Source organism: Equus caballus, chromosome 18 (genome assembly GCF_041296265.1).
Source record: "Equus caballus isolate H_3958 breed thoroughbred chromosome 18, TB-T2T, whole genome shotgun sequence".
In the NCBI taxonomy this organism is placed as follows: Eukaryota; Metazoa; Chordata; class Mammalia; order Perissodactyla; family Equidae; genus Equus; species Equus caballus.
In genome coordinates this window covers 17,811,408-17,829,844 of record NC_091701.1, presented here as the reverse complement: position 1 = coordinate 17,829,844, position 18,437 = coordinate 17,811,408, and the positions used below count along the sequence as shown (strand labels likewise).

General features: G+C 41.5%; 1 protein-coding gene across 20 annotated transcripts in view; it reads left to right on the top strand.

The window, feature by feature from the left end:
* The window catches only part of NCKAP5 (NCK associated protein 5), a 918,003-nt gene that overhangs the window by 709,613 nt on the left and 189,953 nt on the right, over positions 1-18,437 (top strand). For all 20 annotated transcript variants that reach the window (XM_070241812.1, XM_070241809.1, XM_023622814.2 and 17 more), the window contains one exon: positions 12,264-12,332. In XM_070241812.1, the coding sequence (XP_070097913.1) occupies positions 12,264-12,332 (69 nt within the window). The remainder of the gene's footprint in view (positions 1-12,263; positions 12,333-18,437) is intronic.

Here is an 18,437-nt window from a genome sequence, read left to right as displayed (position 1 = left end):
AAATTTTGTGAACTTACGTTTAATTAAAGACAAAGGTAACGCACACTCAAAACTCATCACTTCCTAATTATTTTCCAGCATTTTACTATTATCTAAGCTCTATATCCTGTATGATGGGAATACCATATGATGGCTGTGCTCCTGTGAGTCTCCTCCCAACTCTGTTTGGGAGCTCGAAATCAGTCACGGTGGGAATACTTACACCATGGGTATAGGAGAAGACCACGAAGCAGGGCTCTTCTCTCCCAAAGAGTCACTTGTCCAACATTTGCCAGCACCTTCTAGAGACGAGTTTGTTGTTCTGCTGCGGTGAGAATGTGATCCCACTGCTGGGAGGCTGGTGTGTGCAGCTCTTATTTTAGGGCCACATGCCACTGACTGCCCTGTGTCTACCCTGTGGCTTTGTTCTTTTCACTCCACGTCAGTCGGAAGGGTTTACTTGGACTTTTCTGTTATTGTTTATAGCACTTGGGTGGAGGGGGGGAATGGGATCAGCTGAGGTGATTTGCTAAAATGTCACACCTATGGCTTTTGCAAGTGTCAAGGTTTTGCAAAGTAAGTTTGAGTAGAATCAGGATACAGCATCTTGGAAGCATAAAACAGGAATGTTCGTCTCCCTAAACCAAATAATATTTCTTTTTTTGATCCTAGTTGCAGTCTACATCCCTGGGATGCAAGAACTATGTGTAGAAAGGGTCACAATTACAGACAGTCTGGGTCCCTTCCACGTTCCAGGCACAGTGTAGGGTGTGGGAAAACAGTGGCGTCACCTTCAAAGAGCAGGGGACAGGGGGACAGTAACCCACCCAGCCCTGCAACGTTCAGGTGCTGTAACCGAGGGGTGGCAGGGGCTGCGAGGTGTAAGGTAGGCACCTGGCTCCACACCATCCACAAATCAGACAGGTGACTATTTCATGTGTGCAGTTTGGGAAGAGCTGTGAGGAGCACCTTGTTCTTTTCAGCTACCCTGAGACACGGTGGAGATGATCCCCATCAAGTTCTAGGCCTTTCAAGAAAGCCGAGGAGGCGATCACTGAGGGTATGAATTCAAGGTGAAATGCGATGCCCTGTGGCAGACCATCCTACACCCCTGCAAACTTGCTCACTTTCTAACTCCTAAAATGATACAATTAAAGATTCACTCCTTAATCCTCTCTTAAAAATGCAAATCCTCTCAGTGCTTTATTTATCAGCTTTGAATCTTAATGCGAATGAGGTTGTGAGTCTCTCTGAGAGCAGGGCTTTCTATCCGGAGAGGGCAGTTGATAACTGAACACCTGGAAGTGGGAATAAGGAGATGAGAGAGAAATGAGGGGGAAGGAAAGAAAAGGGGGAGTGCAGATCAAAGGAGCTAGAGCCTGAGGCTGATCCATATGTGAGGTTGTTTAAAATACCCAGTATGGAGGGCCCAGGTTACACTTCTCTTGACAAAATCTCCACCCACCCAAGTCAACAGGATAACTTCTATCCTGGCTCACTCCACCTCCCTCTGCTAAACCTGGAGAGCTGCCCAGGTTTCAGATGGGAGTTGTTTCACAAAGGACAGAAGGAAACTGACATTGACTGAATCCCACAACAGGCTGAGCTGAGGGTTAGATATATCTTACATTCATCTTTTCATTCTACCCCAAAAGAGTGACGGGTACTTATTATCACTCCCATTTACCAAAGCGGAGACAGCCTCAAAGAGTCCAAGTGACTTGCCTGAGGTAATGTTAGGCGCGAGGCAGTGCCGAGATCCAAATAAACGCTTGCTTGACTTCAAAGGCCAGGTCTCTTTCTACTATAAAAAATAAAAATAAAAAGGAAATTTAAAAAGCACACTGTGGCCTCCTGTTACAATCTCATGTTTTCCTCCTAGGATGCTATATTCCTCTTACCTCTCCTACAGCCTAGCAACTCCAAACACGGATTTCTTTCCTGTATATCCCCATAGGCAAGAATATTATCGAGCTTTCCTTTCTGTTTGTATTATGCTTTCGCATTACCTTTTATTATTTTCCAGATATAAGGCAAAATTAAATAGTATTTTTCCAAACCACACATATTTTCCCCTGTTCTACACACACACACACACACACACACACACACACACACACACACACAGATACATCCTCTTGGGGACTGTTTCCCCCCAGTGAGAATTACCAATGTAGTAGGAGAGAAGCAGACTCAGACAGAATAACAGAAAGCAAAGTATAAAATTGTACGGTGTTTTTACCTGTCTGAAGTGAAAATCTTAAGGCAGGGGCTCTACTGGAAATATGCAGATGGAGCGTTGTGGAAGCAGAGAGAGGAGGCACCTATTCCTCCTCAAGAGATTCCTGAAGGCTTTCTGGTAGAGCTGACAAACATGGAACCACCCCCACTTCCAGAGAAGGAGTAATAAACTCCTGAGCAGTTCGAAGGAGGTGGTAGCCAGGGGGTGACGACTGCCTTCATTGTGAAGCTGACCCATCTGAGACACTGGTTCTCAAAGTGTGGTCCCCAGAAAAGCAGCATCAGCATCACCTGGGAACTTGTTAAGATGTACATTCTCAGGCTCTGCCCTAAATACACTGAATCTAGACACTGGCTTTGGTGCCCAACAATGTGCGATCTAACTAGCACGCCAAGTAATCCTGACGCATACTCAAGTTTGCAAACCATGGCCTAAAGCCTCATCCAAGGATTTAAATTCTGGAAGTACGCAGAGGTTTCACTGTGAAGTGTTTTCTGTTCAACTCTTCATAAATGAACCTGGAGACAGGCCCTGCATAACATGTTCTCATTGTTTGGGATCCTGGACTCCGGGAGACAGGGCTGCCATTGTATTTTAATTTATGTCCCCATTGCCTTGTGCTGGGCCTGGACTTAGTGGGCATCGCTAAGCATTGTTGAGTGCAAGAGCAAGGACATGTTGACTGTGTCTGAACATGTATGGGCATGCGTGTGCCCATGTTTATTACTGTGGTAGGCGAGCAGAGCTTATAATCATTTCCTGAAATTTTACAGGATGACAAAATTTGCCTCCAAGATGCACAGCAACCCTAGACATTGCCCGGGTATGCAGAGTGTAGCTCTTAAATACAGTCAGTGGGAAATACCCTTTAGCCAACTGCCCCCAACATGGCCACTACAGTGACCAGACATGAGAAAATGATCCAGAGACCCCTGTAAGTTTTAATTGAGAATGATAAAGGGAAAAAGCTTCAATATCCAAGTCCAGTTCTTGGGTCCTTTGTACTCAGGCTTTCTACCATTCTACTAGGTTAAAATGTGCATGCTTGGCTTGGATGGCATATTTGATGGCACACGGCACCTCCCGTGGTACTTTCACCTCACAATGTTTTTAGACAGCTTTCAAAATAGAAGAGACTACAATGTAGTTAGGGATATTTGGGGGATCTCTGTGTTTTTCTTGGAAGGCTGAATCTGAAATTCCTTAGCCCACAGACTGAAGTTGATAGGATGGCACTGTGCTCAGCAAATGTGTTATTTAACTAGAGTGCTGTACGACTGCGATTCAGGCTGGCAATCATAAAGAAGCATACTTTGCCACCTTTGGGGTCAGACTATAATTTTAGAGAAATACTTTTTTCCTGACCTTATTCTGACCTGTCTGCCTTTGCTGAATTGAAGGGTTTTCAGCAAGCTGGGAAGATATCATTCAGAAAAAGACCAGCTATTGCAACAGGGAAAGCCACAGGATGCAACCTTTTTAATTACTGTGAATTGGACTTTTTCTTTTCTTTCTCTCTTTTCTCTCTTCAGAAGATATCCTCCTCTTTCTGCCTTCTTCTTTCCTCCACGCCCTTCTACCCCTGCTCAACTTCTGCCACTTTCATTTGCACACTATTGGTTTGTTCTTTTGCATCATTGTTGAACCCAAGATTTCCTCTGCAATGAGTATTGGCTGGTGTCTGAAATGAATCACTTATATGATAATTTGACAGTGTCTACACTCAGGATTCTAGCATGGTTGGATAATTTATTTCTGATAGCTAATACAAGTCAAATGTCATTTCCTTGGTATTTTATTCAAAGCTAGACTATTATTTTCATCCATTCCAATGAGGACTTTTGTTATTTTGAATGCCTATTGAGTAGGCTTAGTCAAAGATCAAAATCACCTCCTCAAGGAATATCATTTGTACCTCATCCAAAGTTACTTGGGTTTTCTTTTTTTTCTTTTTTGTGATGCTCTGATCCTATTGCATTATAGCTTTCAAGGTGAGAAATTAGTTTCCTCTGCTAGGCTATTTTCTTCTTTGTGGTAGCCCCAATATTTTGTATATCTTTATATACCCCTTAGCATAGCTCTTGGAGGATAGTAAGAGATCAGTAATTTGATGCATTCTTGGAAGAATTGATGTTCTAGCTCATCTAAATAATGTCTATTCTAGTTATCCATTGCTGTGTAACCAACTACCTCAAAACTGAGGCTTGAACAGCCATTTTATTTTTCTCACAATTTTGTGGGTCAGAAATTTGGGAAGGACACTGCTGGGTGGTTCGTCTTCAAGCCATGCGGTGTCAGCTGGAGCTAAAATATCCGTTTTCAAGACAACATCTTCACTCACATATCTGGCATCTCAGTGCTCCTTGGCCTACCCCTCTCCACAAAGCATCTCATCCTTCAGGGACTCTCCACAGGACCTGGGCTTTATGCCACCAAGATAGCAGCCTTTTTATATGGCAGCTCAAGGCCCAAAGATCTAGTGTCTAAGAGGCCAAGGTAAAAGCTGTAAAAAAAGTTTTTACTTGTGCTGGCCTTCGAAGTCTCAGAAATGATACTTTAGTCACATTCTATTGGTCAGGCAAGTCAGTAAGGCCAACACAGATTCAAGGAGATAAGTCACAAAGCATTTGCAATCATCTTTAATCTGCCACTATGACAATACTAGTAATTAGTGCAATTATCATTTATAAGTGATGAGCAAAAACTAAATGTCCCATTCTGCTCAGTTCAGTGTAGAGAAGTAGAAACTTTAAATATTCTGCCAGTTGTCAAAATGTGTCAGGTGCTGTAAACTGGTTTTTTTGTTTGGAAACTTAGAAACCGTAAATCAGATTTGTATTGAAATATGCAAAGAGTAAAAATTGTTTATCACTTATTTAATTTGTCTTTAAGATATTATCAAAGAAGATACATCGGAATGTATCCACATGTTTGTGTATCACCACCACTGGGAGCATATAGGTAAAAGTTCTTATGTATGTATGGCCTTGCCTTATAATAGAGTTCAAACTAGTCAATGGAGGAGGAATAGTGGAATTTAAAACAATCACTATTTGATAACCAACACTGTAATAATTATTTTAGGCAAGACATTATTAATGGATGCTAAAATTAATGAACAAAAGTGTGGATGTTTGCACAATCTCAAAGACTTTGGATATTTACATAGTCTCAAAGTAACTTCCCACAGGATACAGGAGACTAAAGAGGAATGGTAATTAAATGCAGCTATGGAAACCTGGATTGGTCCTGGACTAGATAAAGACATTAGAGGGATAATTGGTAAAATTTGAACAAAATCTGTAGAGTGAATTAGTTATTATATCAAAGTTGATTTCCTGAATGTGATAACTATATGGTGGTTGCATAAGAAAATGTAGTTTTTGGGAAATATACGTCACAGTATTAAGAGGTAAAGGGGTATCATGTCTGCATCTTACTCTCAAATGTTTTTTAGAAAAATTATCTCTAACTATAGGTAGACATAAAGCAAATGATAAAGCAAGTGTGGTAAAAGGTAACCTTAGGGGCGTCGGAGTGAAAGGTATAGGAAAATTCTTTGTAATGGTTTCAAAACCTTTCTGTACGTCTGAAATTACTTTTTTAAATCTGAATATATGCCCCCATTTAAGTTTTTTAAGTTCTGATCTCAGCCAGACTACAAAAGGGAGTAGAATTTGGAAAGGCAGTGGGAAAAGGAAGCAGAGTCCATGCTAGAACAGCAGAACCAATGGTGCAGGCTTGGGACCGAGAACCCGACCTTCATGAGAGAAACAGGAGCTGGACCTGACTAGAGAGATGACGCACGCTGTCAAGGAGCAAACTTATAAGTTTGCATGGATGAATGGGGACAGAGTATAAAAGGTGAAAAGCCTACAGGGGAGCTGTTATTTTATACAGAGAGAGGTTATTTTGTGTAGAACTATTCTACTTTCGGTGTGTGGAAAAGGATGTTGTCTTAGTCCGTTCAGGCTGCTATACTAAGGTACCACAGACTCAGTGGCTTAAAAAACAATGGAAATTTATCTCTCTCGGTTCTGGAGGCTGGGAAGTCCAAGATCAAGGTGCCAGCATGGTTGAGTTCTGGTAAGGGCCCTCTTCCTGGTTCTTAGCCAGAGTCTTCTTACTCTTTCCTCATGTGGTGGAAGGGGACTAGCAAGATCTCAGAGCCTCTTTTACAAGGACAGTAGTCCCATTCTTGAGGGCTCAGCCTTCATGACCTAAGACCCTACCAGAGGCCCCATGTCCTAATACCATCACGTTAGGCATTAGGATTTCAACATATGAATTTGGGAGGACACAAACATTTAGACCATAGCAACTGTATTAAGCAAATTTATAGTATAAAAAGATTTTAAGCATAATAAGCACTTAGAGAATTCCTGTAGAACAGTGGTTTAGAAGCATCCATCCATTCGATCATTTGTAAGCTCTGGCCTGCATTTCTGTTTATAGAGCAGGACCTCTGAGAAACATAGCTCCTTTTAAATATATATTAATTCAGACCCATTTCCCACAATAAACGAAAATTGTGTGGGTTTACTCTATGAAGCTCTTCAATTATTTTTTTCTTTTCTTGGTGAGGAAGCTTGGCCCTGAGCTAACATCTGTTGCCCATCTTCCTCTTTTCGCTTGAAGAGGATTACCACTGAGCTAAGATCTGTGCCAGTCTTCCTCTATTTTGTATGGGGGATGCTGCCACAACGTGGCGTGATGAGCGGTGCGTAGGTCCACACCCAGGATTCGAACCTGCAAACCCCGGGCCACCAAAGTGAAGTGTGCGAACTCAATCACTATGCCACTGGGCCAGCCCCAGTGCTTCAATTTTATAAAGACATCTGGGGACATTAGAGATGAAATCAGAAACATATTTAGACCCCTGTAATTCGGAGTCGTGAGAGAACCACACCGAGCAGGAAATCTTCTAAATCAGGGACTAACCTAGCAAAAGTTTTTGATTGTTGTGGAAGACAAAGCTGAACACGAAGACCCACCACTACATTTACTTGAATGCTGTAATTACATCTTTGGGGTAGATTGATTTAATGACATATTTATAGTGGAAAAGACTTATGTCACCATTTCTGTAATTCTCAGTAGTGACACCTAGATTTTTTCTCTTTCCCTTTCCGCCTTATCCCTTCCTATCCCTGCTTTACAAATATTCACTGTTTCTTTAAGTCACATTTAATTAAGGGCTTTTTTTCTTTTGTTCCTGTTGTCTCATGGTGGTAGCAGGTTAATGCTGAATTTATAATAAATGCAAATGGATTAAAGAAAATCATGAGTTCAAGATTATTTTAACTTCCCTGGCATAATTGTTAGTATCTCCATTGTCCCCTGGGATATGTAGGATTACATCAAATAAGCTGGTCTCTGTAACTGAACACATTAACTGTAAATGTGACTATCATGTCTTCACCAGAACCCTTTAGGTATTTAATTTGCTTGTGTGTAATAGATTGTCAGAGCAGTAAAAGTGAGACAAGTAATGTAAATGATGTAATGACGGTAATTATCGGAATGAATGGATTGGAGTGTTATTGCAATGTGATATTGTGGGAAGGAGTACGATATAGATAACCCATATAAATTCCCATTTTTAGCTTTATTTCCTTACACATTTTTTCTGAGACATTTAAAGTGAAAACAACATAAATGGGCATTCCCATTCTCTCCTTTATCTCTTCCCGTTATCCTTTGTCTGTTGCATTACTAAAACCAGCAGACCCCACAAGAAGCCAAATTTCTCCCAAGAAAACAATGACTTTACAGAATCAGAATTCTATCAGTGTCTCATGATTTATGGCATCCAAATATTTGAACTGGAAGTCACTTTGTAGATTGACTAGTTTATTCCCTTCGTTTATTGACTAAAGAACTGAAAACCCAGCAAGGTTAAATGACTTGCTAAAAGTTATGCAACCTGGTATTGCTGAGTGAACTGCAACGGGATGGAACTGGAGCCTGGAACCAGCCCTCCCACCTCGGGGGAGGAACTGAGGAACTGAGAGTTTACACCAGCTGCAGGTACTGGAAAGGGTCTTTGTGACAGGCCAGAGCAATCCCTGAAGGAAACAGCAACAAGTCAGGAAAGGCTTTCAGTTTAGTTTGAGTGGGGACTGGAGAAGAAACAGTCTAAGGATTGTTAATCTTTAAGTATTGGATAATACTTAAAAAGTCCAAACAGCTGTTTAGCATGAGAGTAGAAGGATTGGGCTATGTGGCAGATGTCTGTCCATGATGAGAATGGAAAAAACACAGCAGGATCCCACTGAGGGACAGGTGTGTTAAGGCGGTGGTTAAAACAGGGATTTGGGCCCAGAGGAACGAGGTCAAAGCCAAGTATTAGAATTGACACCTGAAGAAGAAACAGGAGTTTGAATCCTGGGTGGAGCTCTGACTAGGTTGAGATGATCTGACAGTGGTGAGAACACTTCCAAACAGACTTTCCACCCAGCAGATTCCCTCAACTTTTGTGCTCCGTCCTGATTCAATCACTTCAGTCGAGTTTCACTGTTGATTAAAGTAACGAACAGCCTAAGTCGGAAACTATTCATACATCCACCAAAGAAAACAAGGAAATCATCAGATGCGGAAATAAAACCACACATAATCCGTGCCTTCTGCATTACCAGAAAACACAGCACTAGAACTTCAAATTGCTGTGAGTAGGAAAACAAACAGCAAATACCCACAGAACTCCGCTGCAAGCCTGGGTGTCCCAGGGGAGGGTGGGAGCAGAGCGTGGGAGGAAAGCACTCCCAGAGTGAGAAGATCCCACACCACGTGCTCAATACTGACCCCAGGCCGAGACTGGTGTCCTCAGTTCTGGCTGTAGGGCAGGCCTTGAAAGTGGATGGCACTTGAGGTGGCTGCCGCAGAGAGGCAGTGTTTCTGGGGAGAAGGGGACAAGAGAAAAGGAAGGGTGCCATTCGGAGATGTGAATGTGAAGAGGAAAAAGAAGAGGGAAACTTTAAGATGCTATAGAAATATAAGAGAACTATAAGACCAAACTTCCCCAGCCATCGTCCATTAAGGAGGCTCAACCAAAGATAAAGACCAAGATGGAAGAGTAGGACACGTGCAGGTGACATGATCTGATAAAGCAGAAAGAATGCAGCTAGAGAACTGGCAGGAAAAGGGAAGGGGGAGGAAGTTGCTTGTTGCATACGTAATAGGAGTGAGTCAAGGGACATGATTTAACTAGATGGTAAGGATAAAGTAAGACCAAAACAGAACAATCAACTCTATCAGAGAATCTGCAGGAGGTGGAAGGGAATGGGGCAGACAGGTAGGAGAGGGGGGTGACACCTCCCTGAGTGTACCCTTTAGTATAATTTTGACCTTGGGAATCATGTTAATGTTTTCCATATTCAAAAAATAAAATGAAACCAACAAGAAAAGGAGAAATTAAATTTGAATACTATCAGAAATAAATGAACTAAATTTCAAATGAATAGCATGACCACACTAAAGAGGAGGGAGGAACCAATCTAGTAACTTTTGAAAACGGTATTTTCACTATATACCTGCATTCTAAAGAAAAATCAAATTGTGAACTCTTCTTCTTGCTATATTTTGTAGGGTAACAATTTTGTATGCATTGTAGGATCAAAGATATAAGTAAATATAATGATATTGGCTGCCTGTGTTCTCACTGTAGACAAAGGAAGACACAAATATTAAAAGGGGAAGACAGGAAGAATTCTGTGGGGGTTGGGTGTGTGTGTATGTGTGTGTGTGTGTGTGTGTGTGTGTGTGTAGTGAGGAGGGGGAAGAGGGAAGAGAAAGAGATCCTTCCACTGAAAGGGACTATCAGCAATGACTCCTCAGTAGCAATTGGCACATGTTAACCCCCAGATCTTAGCTTCCAAATATTATTCCCCAACTAAATGGGAGAGGATTCCTTGGAGAAATGGTCAATTTCAGAGACGGGGCAAAGAAAAAGCAAAATGAACCTGAAACAGTTCCCTAAGCCCAAAAAGGAAGAAAGTGTTTTAAAAATGATGAAAACATGTCAAAAAGACACAGCTTAAAGGACTTCACTTTCCCAAGGCTGGGGCAATTTGAGCATCAAAATAAATACTGACAATAATAATTTATAACAATTTCAATAATATAAGATACTGTTAGATAACGAAATTGGAAAAGCACTTCCTTGTGATAGAATGCAAACTCATAAATGTAGGTAGAATAATGGAGTGAGAAATCACCATTTGCAACCAAAGTAATCATTGATTCAGGCAAGATCCATCAATGGTTGCTAAAATAAGTAGATCAAAGTTTGATGAGGAATGGAATATTTTTATAGTCTCAAAGTATCTCTCCACAATTTGTTTATTAATTACAAAAGGAAAAATAGTAACTTTAGAGAGATTTGACAGACCTCACCTTAACCAAGTGATCAAAGTTAACACGTCCAATAATGGGACACACAGACATGATACGATTCTGATATGATGCACTGAGAAGCACCCAGCATCACTTTTGTGTTTTTCCTGCCAAGTGTGCAAGAGGAAACTTGAAAGAAATCCAAATTAAGAGACATTCCACGAAATGATTGGCTTTTACTCTTACAAAAAAAAGAAGAAAGAAAAATAAATCAACAGCGTGAAAGACAAAAGAACTGTTCCAAATTAAAGGATCTTGTATGAATAACAAATAGATGCAATGCATGATCCTGAATAGGACTCTGGACTGGAAAAAATTTGATATAATGACATTATTGGGACAATGGATGAAATTGGAATCAGGACTAAAGATTAGATTGTGGTATTGTATTAATGTTATATTTCCTGAATTTGACAACTGTACTGTGGTCGTGTAAGACAATGTCTTTGTTATTAGGAAATACATACAGAAGTATTTAGGGATAAAGAGCATCATGTCTGCAACTTACTCTCAAGTTGTGGGGAAGAAATTGAAAGAGAAAGGATGAGATAGCACATGTGGGGCACAGTGTTAATAATTGATGAATCTGAGAAAAGAGTATATCGGAGTTCTTTATGCTATTCTTGTGAATCATCTGTAAATTTGAAATTTTTCCAAATAAAAACTTAAAAAAAAAACTTTATGGGAAGAAACTGGAGGAAAAGTGTTAATCTGTGTACCACCCAAAATTCATACTATACTTTGAAAGAACTGATTTTCAGCTTCATCCCCCGACTTCCAAAGATCAGGGAGGGTTGTAGTGAAGGGGTCCGAATTTGCCTGGGGCAGTGGGGTCGGGGGTCACTGTCGCAGCTGTGGGAGAGTTAACTTGCACAGTTCAGGATTCAGGTTGGAGCCACAGCAGCTCAAGTGGACCCAGGTCACCAGATGTGGAGGGCGGGTCTCACGCTACCATTTCCTACTCCTTCTGAAACCTAACGTGTTTATATTGGTTGCTTTTTTCCCCTTATTATTCCACTAGTAACCTAGCAACTGTATTCAACCTAGTATTCTATAGTAACATATTTAATGTTCAGACACCCATATGGCTCTGAGGAGCAGAAAAATAGTAATTTTAAAAAGGTTGAGGGAGGAGCGAGGGGCTTTTTCAATTCTTAAATTTCTCATTATATTCTTATATTCAAAAGTCATTGATTAACAAGTTTAGTTTGCATTCGGAATTATACTTTCATGAATTTAACTGAGACTCTTTTCTGTGGCCTAAACAAATATTGGGTTATGATACTGTGACAGGGCTTAATGAAGTGGATGAAGGCTTTTCTTACATTTACATTTTCATAGAATGAAATAAACATTGTAAACTTTTTTACAGAACACTCTCACATCAGGCCATGATTTGATTTTCTACCAGTTCAGAATATCAAGTTTTGCATTTCTTTAAATGGTAATGTATTTTTGTGAACAAGTTGATAAGACAGAAGTTGTCCCTGAGATATTTATAATAGTACTTGGAGCAAACTTGTCAAAGATTCTTCTAAAAGATTGTTTTGGATCCTGAGGAGATATATTTAGTAACTGTATTGAATAAGTTGTCACACAACACAACATTTCATTGATTTACTTGTATTATTTTTGTATCTTACTGCAGGCAGAGAACTCAGCATTGGCTTTGGAAAATGAAAATCAGCGGGAACAGTATGAGAGATGTCTTGATGAGGTAAGGGGAATGGAGGGGTTCTCTCTAAGAGGCTGTACTATTTAGGATTCCCTTAATCAGATCTCAGTATATGTCTGTTTCCAGCCTCCAGAGAACATTAGCATTTCTCCTCCAAAGAAAGGTGTAAACACGTGGACTTAGAGAAGGAGGGTCAGTCAATCCCCCTCCGTCTCCCCTTCCCTCCCTATTTCTGTGTACAGGCATCTGTAAAATCCCGTTTGGTTATTGTTTAATATTCTTGGGGCACAGTTGGGTGATGCTTCACTGTGTGATAAATTCCTTCTCTCCAGTAAGTGTGACTCCAGCCTGTGAATGAGAAGGGCTGGGATCAGCAGGCTGCATCTCCAATTGGATGCCATTTCTGAAAAAGCAAATCCTTGATAGAGTGGGTGGGGATGATGTTCACAGCTGGCAGCCAGAGGGAAAAAATCAGTAGATTGAGAACAAGCCAAGAAGAGAAAGGGAAGTGAGGAAGAAAATTTGAACAGAATGGAAGAAGACAGGACCACATGCACGAGTAAACTCAAGAAATATTATTTGATGATAATGAAGAGATGAAGGCAAAGATGGTGGACGTTTCAGAGATCCTGAGAGGCAAGGGGAAAATTGAAGTGTGTGCAGGGCCCTTGTTCCCCTCTCAGCCATTCGCTCTCACTCTGTGGGGGGCTATACCATCGATCTGTACCATATCAACCAGGCGGGACTGGCCATTCACCTCACTGACAAGCTGTCATCTGGGACTTTGTTGGTGATTGGAGTTATTAATTTAATGGGATGATGTTTTTAGGCTTCTACCCAATACCCTAAAACTTACACATATCCTTCTAGTAGATTCAGTTTGAGAATTGTTACGATATAGCTGACAGATTTTAAGCAGATAAGAAAAACTACATTTAATCCTGGTGTCATTACCGTACCAGTGGAAACTAGCAATATATCTTCAGTCTTTTTCTCTTCACTAACAATTGGGAAAACCTTTTCCAACACACTCCTCTTGCTCTTTCTTACCCCTTCCCTCTTCCTGACACCCCTCCCTGCCCTGTCCTCATAAGGTGATGAATTATGCTACAAAGAACACAGCCTCAAATACCAGTTATGACATCATCACCTCCGCCATATACCTCTCTCCTCCTTTCACACTGGAAGTGGTCTCTGTCCTCAGAGTTCCAGTTGTGCTTGGTATTTTCCTATACCAGTGGTTCTTAAAATCTTATCCCTGGACCAGCAGCATCAGCTTCACCTGGGAACTTGTTAGAAATGCAAATTCTCGGGTCCTACCCCAAACGTACAGAATCAGAGACTCAGTTTGGGCCTGGCAGTGTGTGTGTCAACAAGACCTCCAGGTGAGGCTGATGCCCGCCGAAGTCTGAGAGCCACTGTCCTCATAAGACAGACCACTTTGTGTTACAATTACTTCTATGGGGTTGAAGAACCCTCAAAATGTCCTCAGAAAATTGTTTAATTATTTAATATTTTAATGGTTTACTATTTCCAGCCATATGCATTAATTACTCAAGCAAAATGGTGCTTGCATTTCTCTGCCCTTACAGGACCTAAAAAGATTCAAAATAATCTTTACAATGTCCAAAGTTAAAAGAATAACTCAAGTAAGTTGACATAAAGAGGGAATGATGACTCAGAGTCTATGAGGCCAGTTCAGCACATCTGACCCCTGTTCCCGAGGCTCTTGGTCCAATCAAAGTTTAGGGCAAGAGAGACAAATAGATCCAAGGATATTTAAAGGGATGAATATCGCCCTTGGGCGACAGGTATTGATCAGCAAAGGTTCGCTTTAACTTCCTGCACAGAAATTTCTGATGAGACGTAATCTCTATTCAGAAGTCAAATTTATGTGAACCACACCACAGAAACTTCTCATTTGTCACAATTCTCCCACAAGTCCTCCCTTCCCATCAGTTAGAAAACTTACAGCATTTCTTTATGGAAACTCGTAGTCTGTTTTCCATGTGTTCCTTAGGCCCGCGTTCTGAAGATTTCATCAGAATGTGTTGGGCAAGACATGTTTTCACCCACAAAATCATTTCCTATAAAGCTTCCACTGAAGATAGAATTTTTACAGGGAGAGTCCCTCTGTTCTTAATTGCAAAAATGAACTGTTGCCAAAGAGGTGATTTGCAACCAACAACCACCTTTGAGCAGTGTAAATGTTTTGTATTCATGAATACTGGCCCCTGATTACACATGCCAGTTGTTTTGTAACTAATTGCATGCGAGTAGACAATCTATTTCCATGCATTGTAAGAGAACACTCTCAAAGGGGTAGTTGAATGTAGTAATAATGCCAACTGGAAATTCTTTTCAAGGCTTTTTATACTAATTAGGCAAACTAACAAGGTAAGGCCTCATGTAAGTTATTTCCTTGCTAGTGGGTTTCATAAAACACACACAGGTGGATAAAATGTAAATTTAAAACGTGCTTCAGTCCCTTTTGCACTGATTGTTGTTTTCTGTAAATGAAGAACATATTGAGGATTTGGGGAAAAGACTCGGAGTCAGAAATTCCCTCTGTGTGTTCCAAAAAAAGAGTGTGTTTGTTCAGAAGGAAGCAGACCCACATCCATAGATACACATGCACGTGGGCTTACTAGGCATGCACATGCACACAAGAGTGCACACAGAGACTTCACCATCACCCCTGCTGTTACCTAGCTCCCCATCTCCTTACCTTGCAGTACAAAGGTAAAGCCAAGGCCCAAACTTGACTTTGCTTGGAGAATTGGAGGTTTTCATGTTTGAGTCTAGTTTCTTTGTCTGACTGTTTGACAGTTTGCTGGCCAGCAGAGAATTGCTGTTTATTCTCAATATTGCCTTGGCCACAGGTCCTTTAAGACTAATTTATTCCCATGTGGAGAAGTATAATGATATACAAAATAAGTAAAATAACATCTCCTCAAACTGCTGCCTGGCATTTAGATGGATTGAGTTGTCCTACAACTTTATTGAGTGTCAACTCAAGGTGGAAGCTGGAAGCTCAAGGTGCCCCCAGCTAGTGGGAGAAGGGAAGGGAATGGTTAATCACAGAAAATTGAGGTAAGGGAAACTCACAGAGGAAATGAGCTGCCCTGGGGCCCTGGAGAACATCCAGCACAGTCACCAAAGGGCAGAAGGAGTGGTGGGTGGGCAGGCGTTGAAAAGCAGGAGGAGCTGGATGGAGCAGGTGAAGTTTGAGATCTAGCAAGGCAAGTGGTTCTCACCCTTGCCTGCATGTTGGGCTTACCTGGGGAGCTTTAAAAAGACTGCTGGCTGAGCCCCACCTCAGAGATTCTGACCTGATTCTGGTCTAGAGTGGAGCCTGAGCATAAATTTTTTAAAGTACCGCAGGGGGTTATAATCTTCAGCCAAGATTAGGAACCACCACCCTTAGGTTCTCTGAATGCTGTGCTATAAAGAGTATCTTCAGGAAGCGTCCAGAAGAGGATGAAAGCTCCCCCAAACTTGGATGCGATGCTGGAAGAGCAATGGACCTGTGTGGAAGTTTTGGGTTATTTCCAATTCCTCAGAAGTGTCTGAGTGAGCAAAACATAAACCCTATCCCAGTGTTTCTCAAGGTGTGATTCTGGCCCCTTCTGCATCAGAAAGACGCAGGGCAATTGCTAAAAATGCAGATTCTCAGACAGCCCTTCTCAAGCAGAATGAGAAGTGGGGAAATTGGCAATTTTAACAAACTTCCCTGGTGCAGCTTTTGCACACAGAAGTTGGAGAACCTGCACTCTTTTTTAGACCAGAGTTGGGCCAGAGTCCCATATAGTCAGTGAGGATGCCATGATCGAGCTCTTCTCTGACTTCTCTGTGCCCTAAACTTCAGAGCACAAGCCTGGGGAAAACTAGACCTTTGGATGTAGTCCAGAAAATGAAAAAGCACCAGAATTTCTTTCAAACCAAGGCTAAATAAAGGCAGAAGTAGGTTGTTAAGAACAATCCTTACCTTTCTCTCTGATTCCTGTGATATATGCCAAGACTGGACTGTGGAATCATTGTCAGGACTTTCTCATTGTATATCCCACATCTGAGCTCTAAGTAATCTTTAAAATCAACATCTTGATAGATGTAGATGGAAGATGATCCTGCTTATGGTTCTCACATGCTTCCAACACCCATTTCGTGAATGGACCATGAAATCGACAATCTACTTCCTATGTCTGTCCTAGAACGACCATGAGGGGCAGCACCTGCGTTCTATTCATCATTATTTCTCTAAGACCCAGCACAGTTCTTGTCCCATCCTTGGTACTTAATGCACATTTGTTGAATGACTTAATGAATGAATGGAGATTATCAACAGCAAATTAATTTCCCAATTAGTTTCCCCTGGAATCCCACATCCATGTTTAGACGAATGTCTCCCCGTCCCAGTATTTTACAAGATTTTTTTTACAGAGTAAATAAATAATACAGATGCTTAGTGATTTATATTTATGCATGCATATGACATACACACACTTCATTCTTTTACAAATAAAATCCCTTTTTCTCAAACCATTCTTTCTTAACTTCTTACCTGAAAATGCATTTTATTCTCTGAATTTCGAGTGACCTGCTTCAGATTTAACATTTATGGGATGACTGATACTGCTTTACAGGCACTGTCCAAGGTGGTTTTTTGGGTTATGTCTGTCATCGCATGCATTTTTCACAACTTTGGAGATAGCTGTTTCCCCTAATTTACAAATGAGAAAATTCAGGTTGCTCCCCCGCTCCCATACACATTAATGTGCAATCAACACAGGCAGTATTTGAACTCAGGTCTTGCTTGTGATTCTGCCCCAATGTTCTTCCCGTTTGCCCCCAGCTACCTCAGTACAATAAACCAAACTCACAAGCATAGAAAATTTCTCCAAAGCACATTTTCCAAAACTTGTGCTTTTTCTACTGGGTTTTTAAATTTCCTTGCTGACAAGACAGGTGCTTTGCATGATAAAATAGTACTTGAAAGTATGAAAGGACCACCAGGCAGGAGGAGAGGACTGTCAAACGTGGTGCCTTAACAGTTCCTCACTCCGCCACCCTGGCCCAGGCCTGGCTGTCTTCTGGGTGTGGTGAGCCTTGGGACTTCTCATTCAGCCTCAGGGACTGTTTTGCACTAAAATAACTGACTGATGACCCTACAGCCCCAGCTTCCCTCCCTCTGCCCACCCCCTTCCAGGGCAGTGCTGGAGGGATAATGACCCCTGGAAGGCTGACAGCGAAGAATAGCAAAGACTTGTGTGGGTAGAAGATGAGCCAGGCATCAGAGGAGATGGCTAGTCTGAGAATTCTTACTGAGCAGAAAGGAGAGGTGTTCTGGGCCCTCATCATCTCTGTTTCACTGCAGCCCTGCTTGTCTCCTAGAGGCAAAGGGGGGAGGTCCCCACAGAGAGCCTAAGGGAGGTTGTAAAATAAGGAGGGGCTTAAGGATTGTCAGCTTTGCTCGGTGAGTCTCAAGTCCCCCTGGTCCAGCCCAGCTGCTGTTTTTCCTTTCTTTGGAGAAGAATGCTGTCAGGTGACACTGGAAGTTATTTGTTCTCATTAGCTAGACCTGCAGGTGTGCGGTTATTTGCAGCCCAAGTGCTAAGGGCATAATGCTATGATGAGGGCAGGGGCCCATTCCAGGGGTCATGTGGTGAGCCTATTAGACGTTGCAGGCACAAGCTCCAGACACCTGTTCTATTGATAAATCAGGGAAGCTTAGCTGTTAAAAGTAGAAATGAAACCCCAGGAAACTGTCTTTACAGACAGTACCCAGGAAAGCGTTCGTACAACCTGCCTGCTCTTCTGCAAAAAACTGTGAGTCCTTCTGGGTAATATAACCCCGTGTCAGTAGGTAACGAAATAATGCATTCGTGTATCTGTGTTCAGTTTTCTGGTAAAGCAAACAATTGCCCAAAGTACATGCCAGAAGGAACTGCATCAGAGATAGAGTCTGTAAGCCTATAGGGAAACATACTTGGATTGCAAAGATATAACATATTTACTCCTGTGGGCTGTTACAGTTAGAATATTCATTTGTGTCTCCTGTTAAATCATGTAAAGAGCTATTTTATGTGAATGCTGTTCCACAGTCTGGCTTAAGTGAGGGACCAGTTTAGAAGAAAAGAAAATATTGAT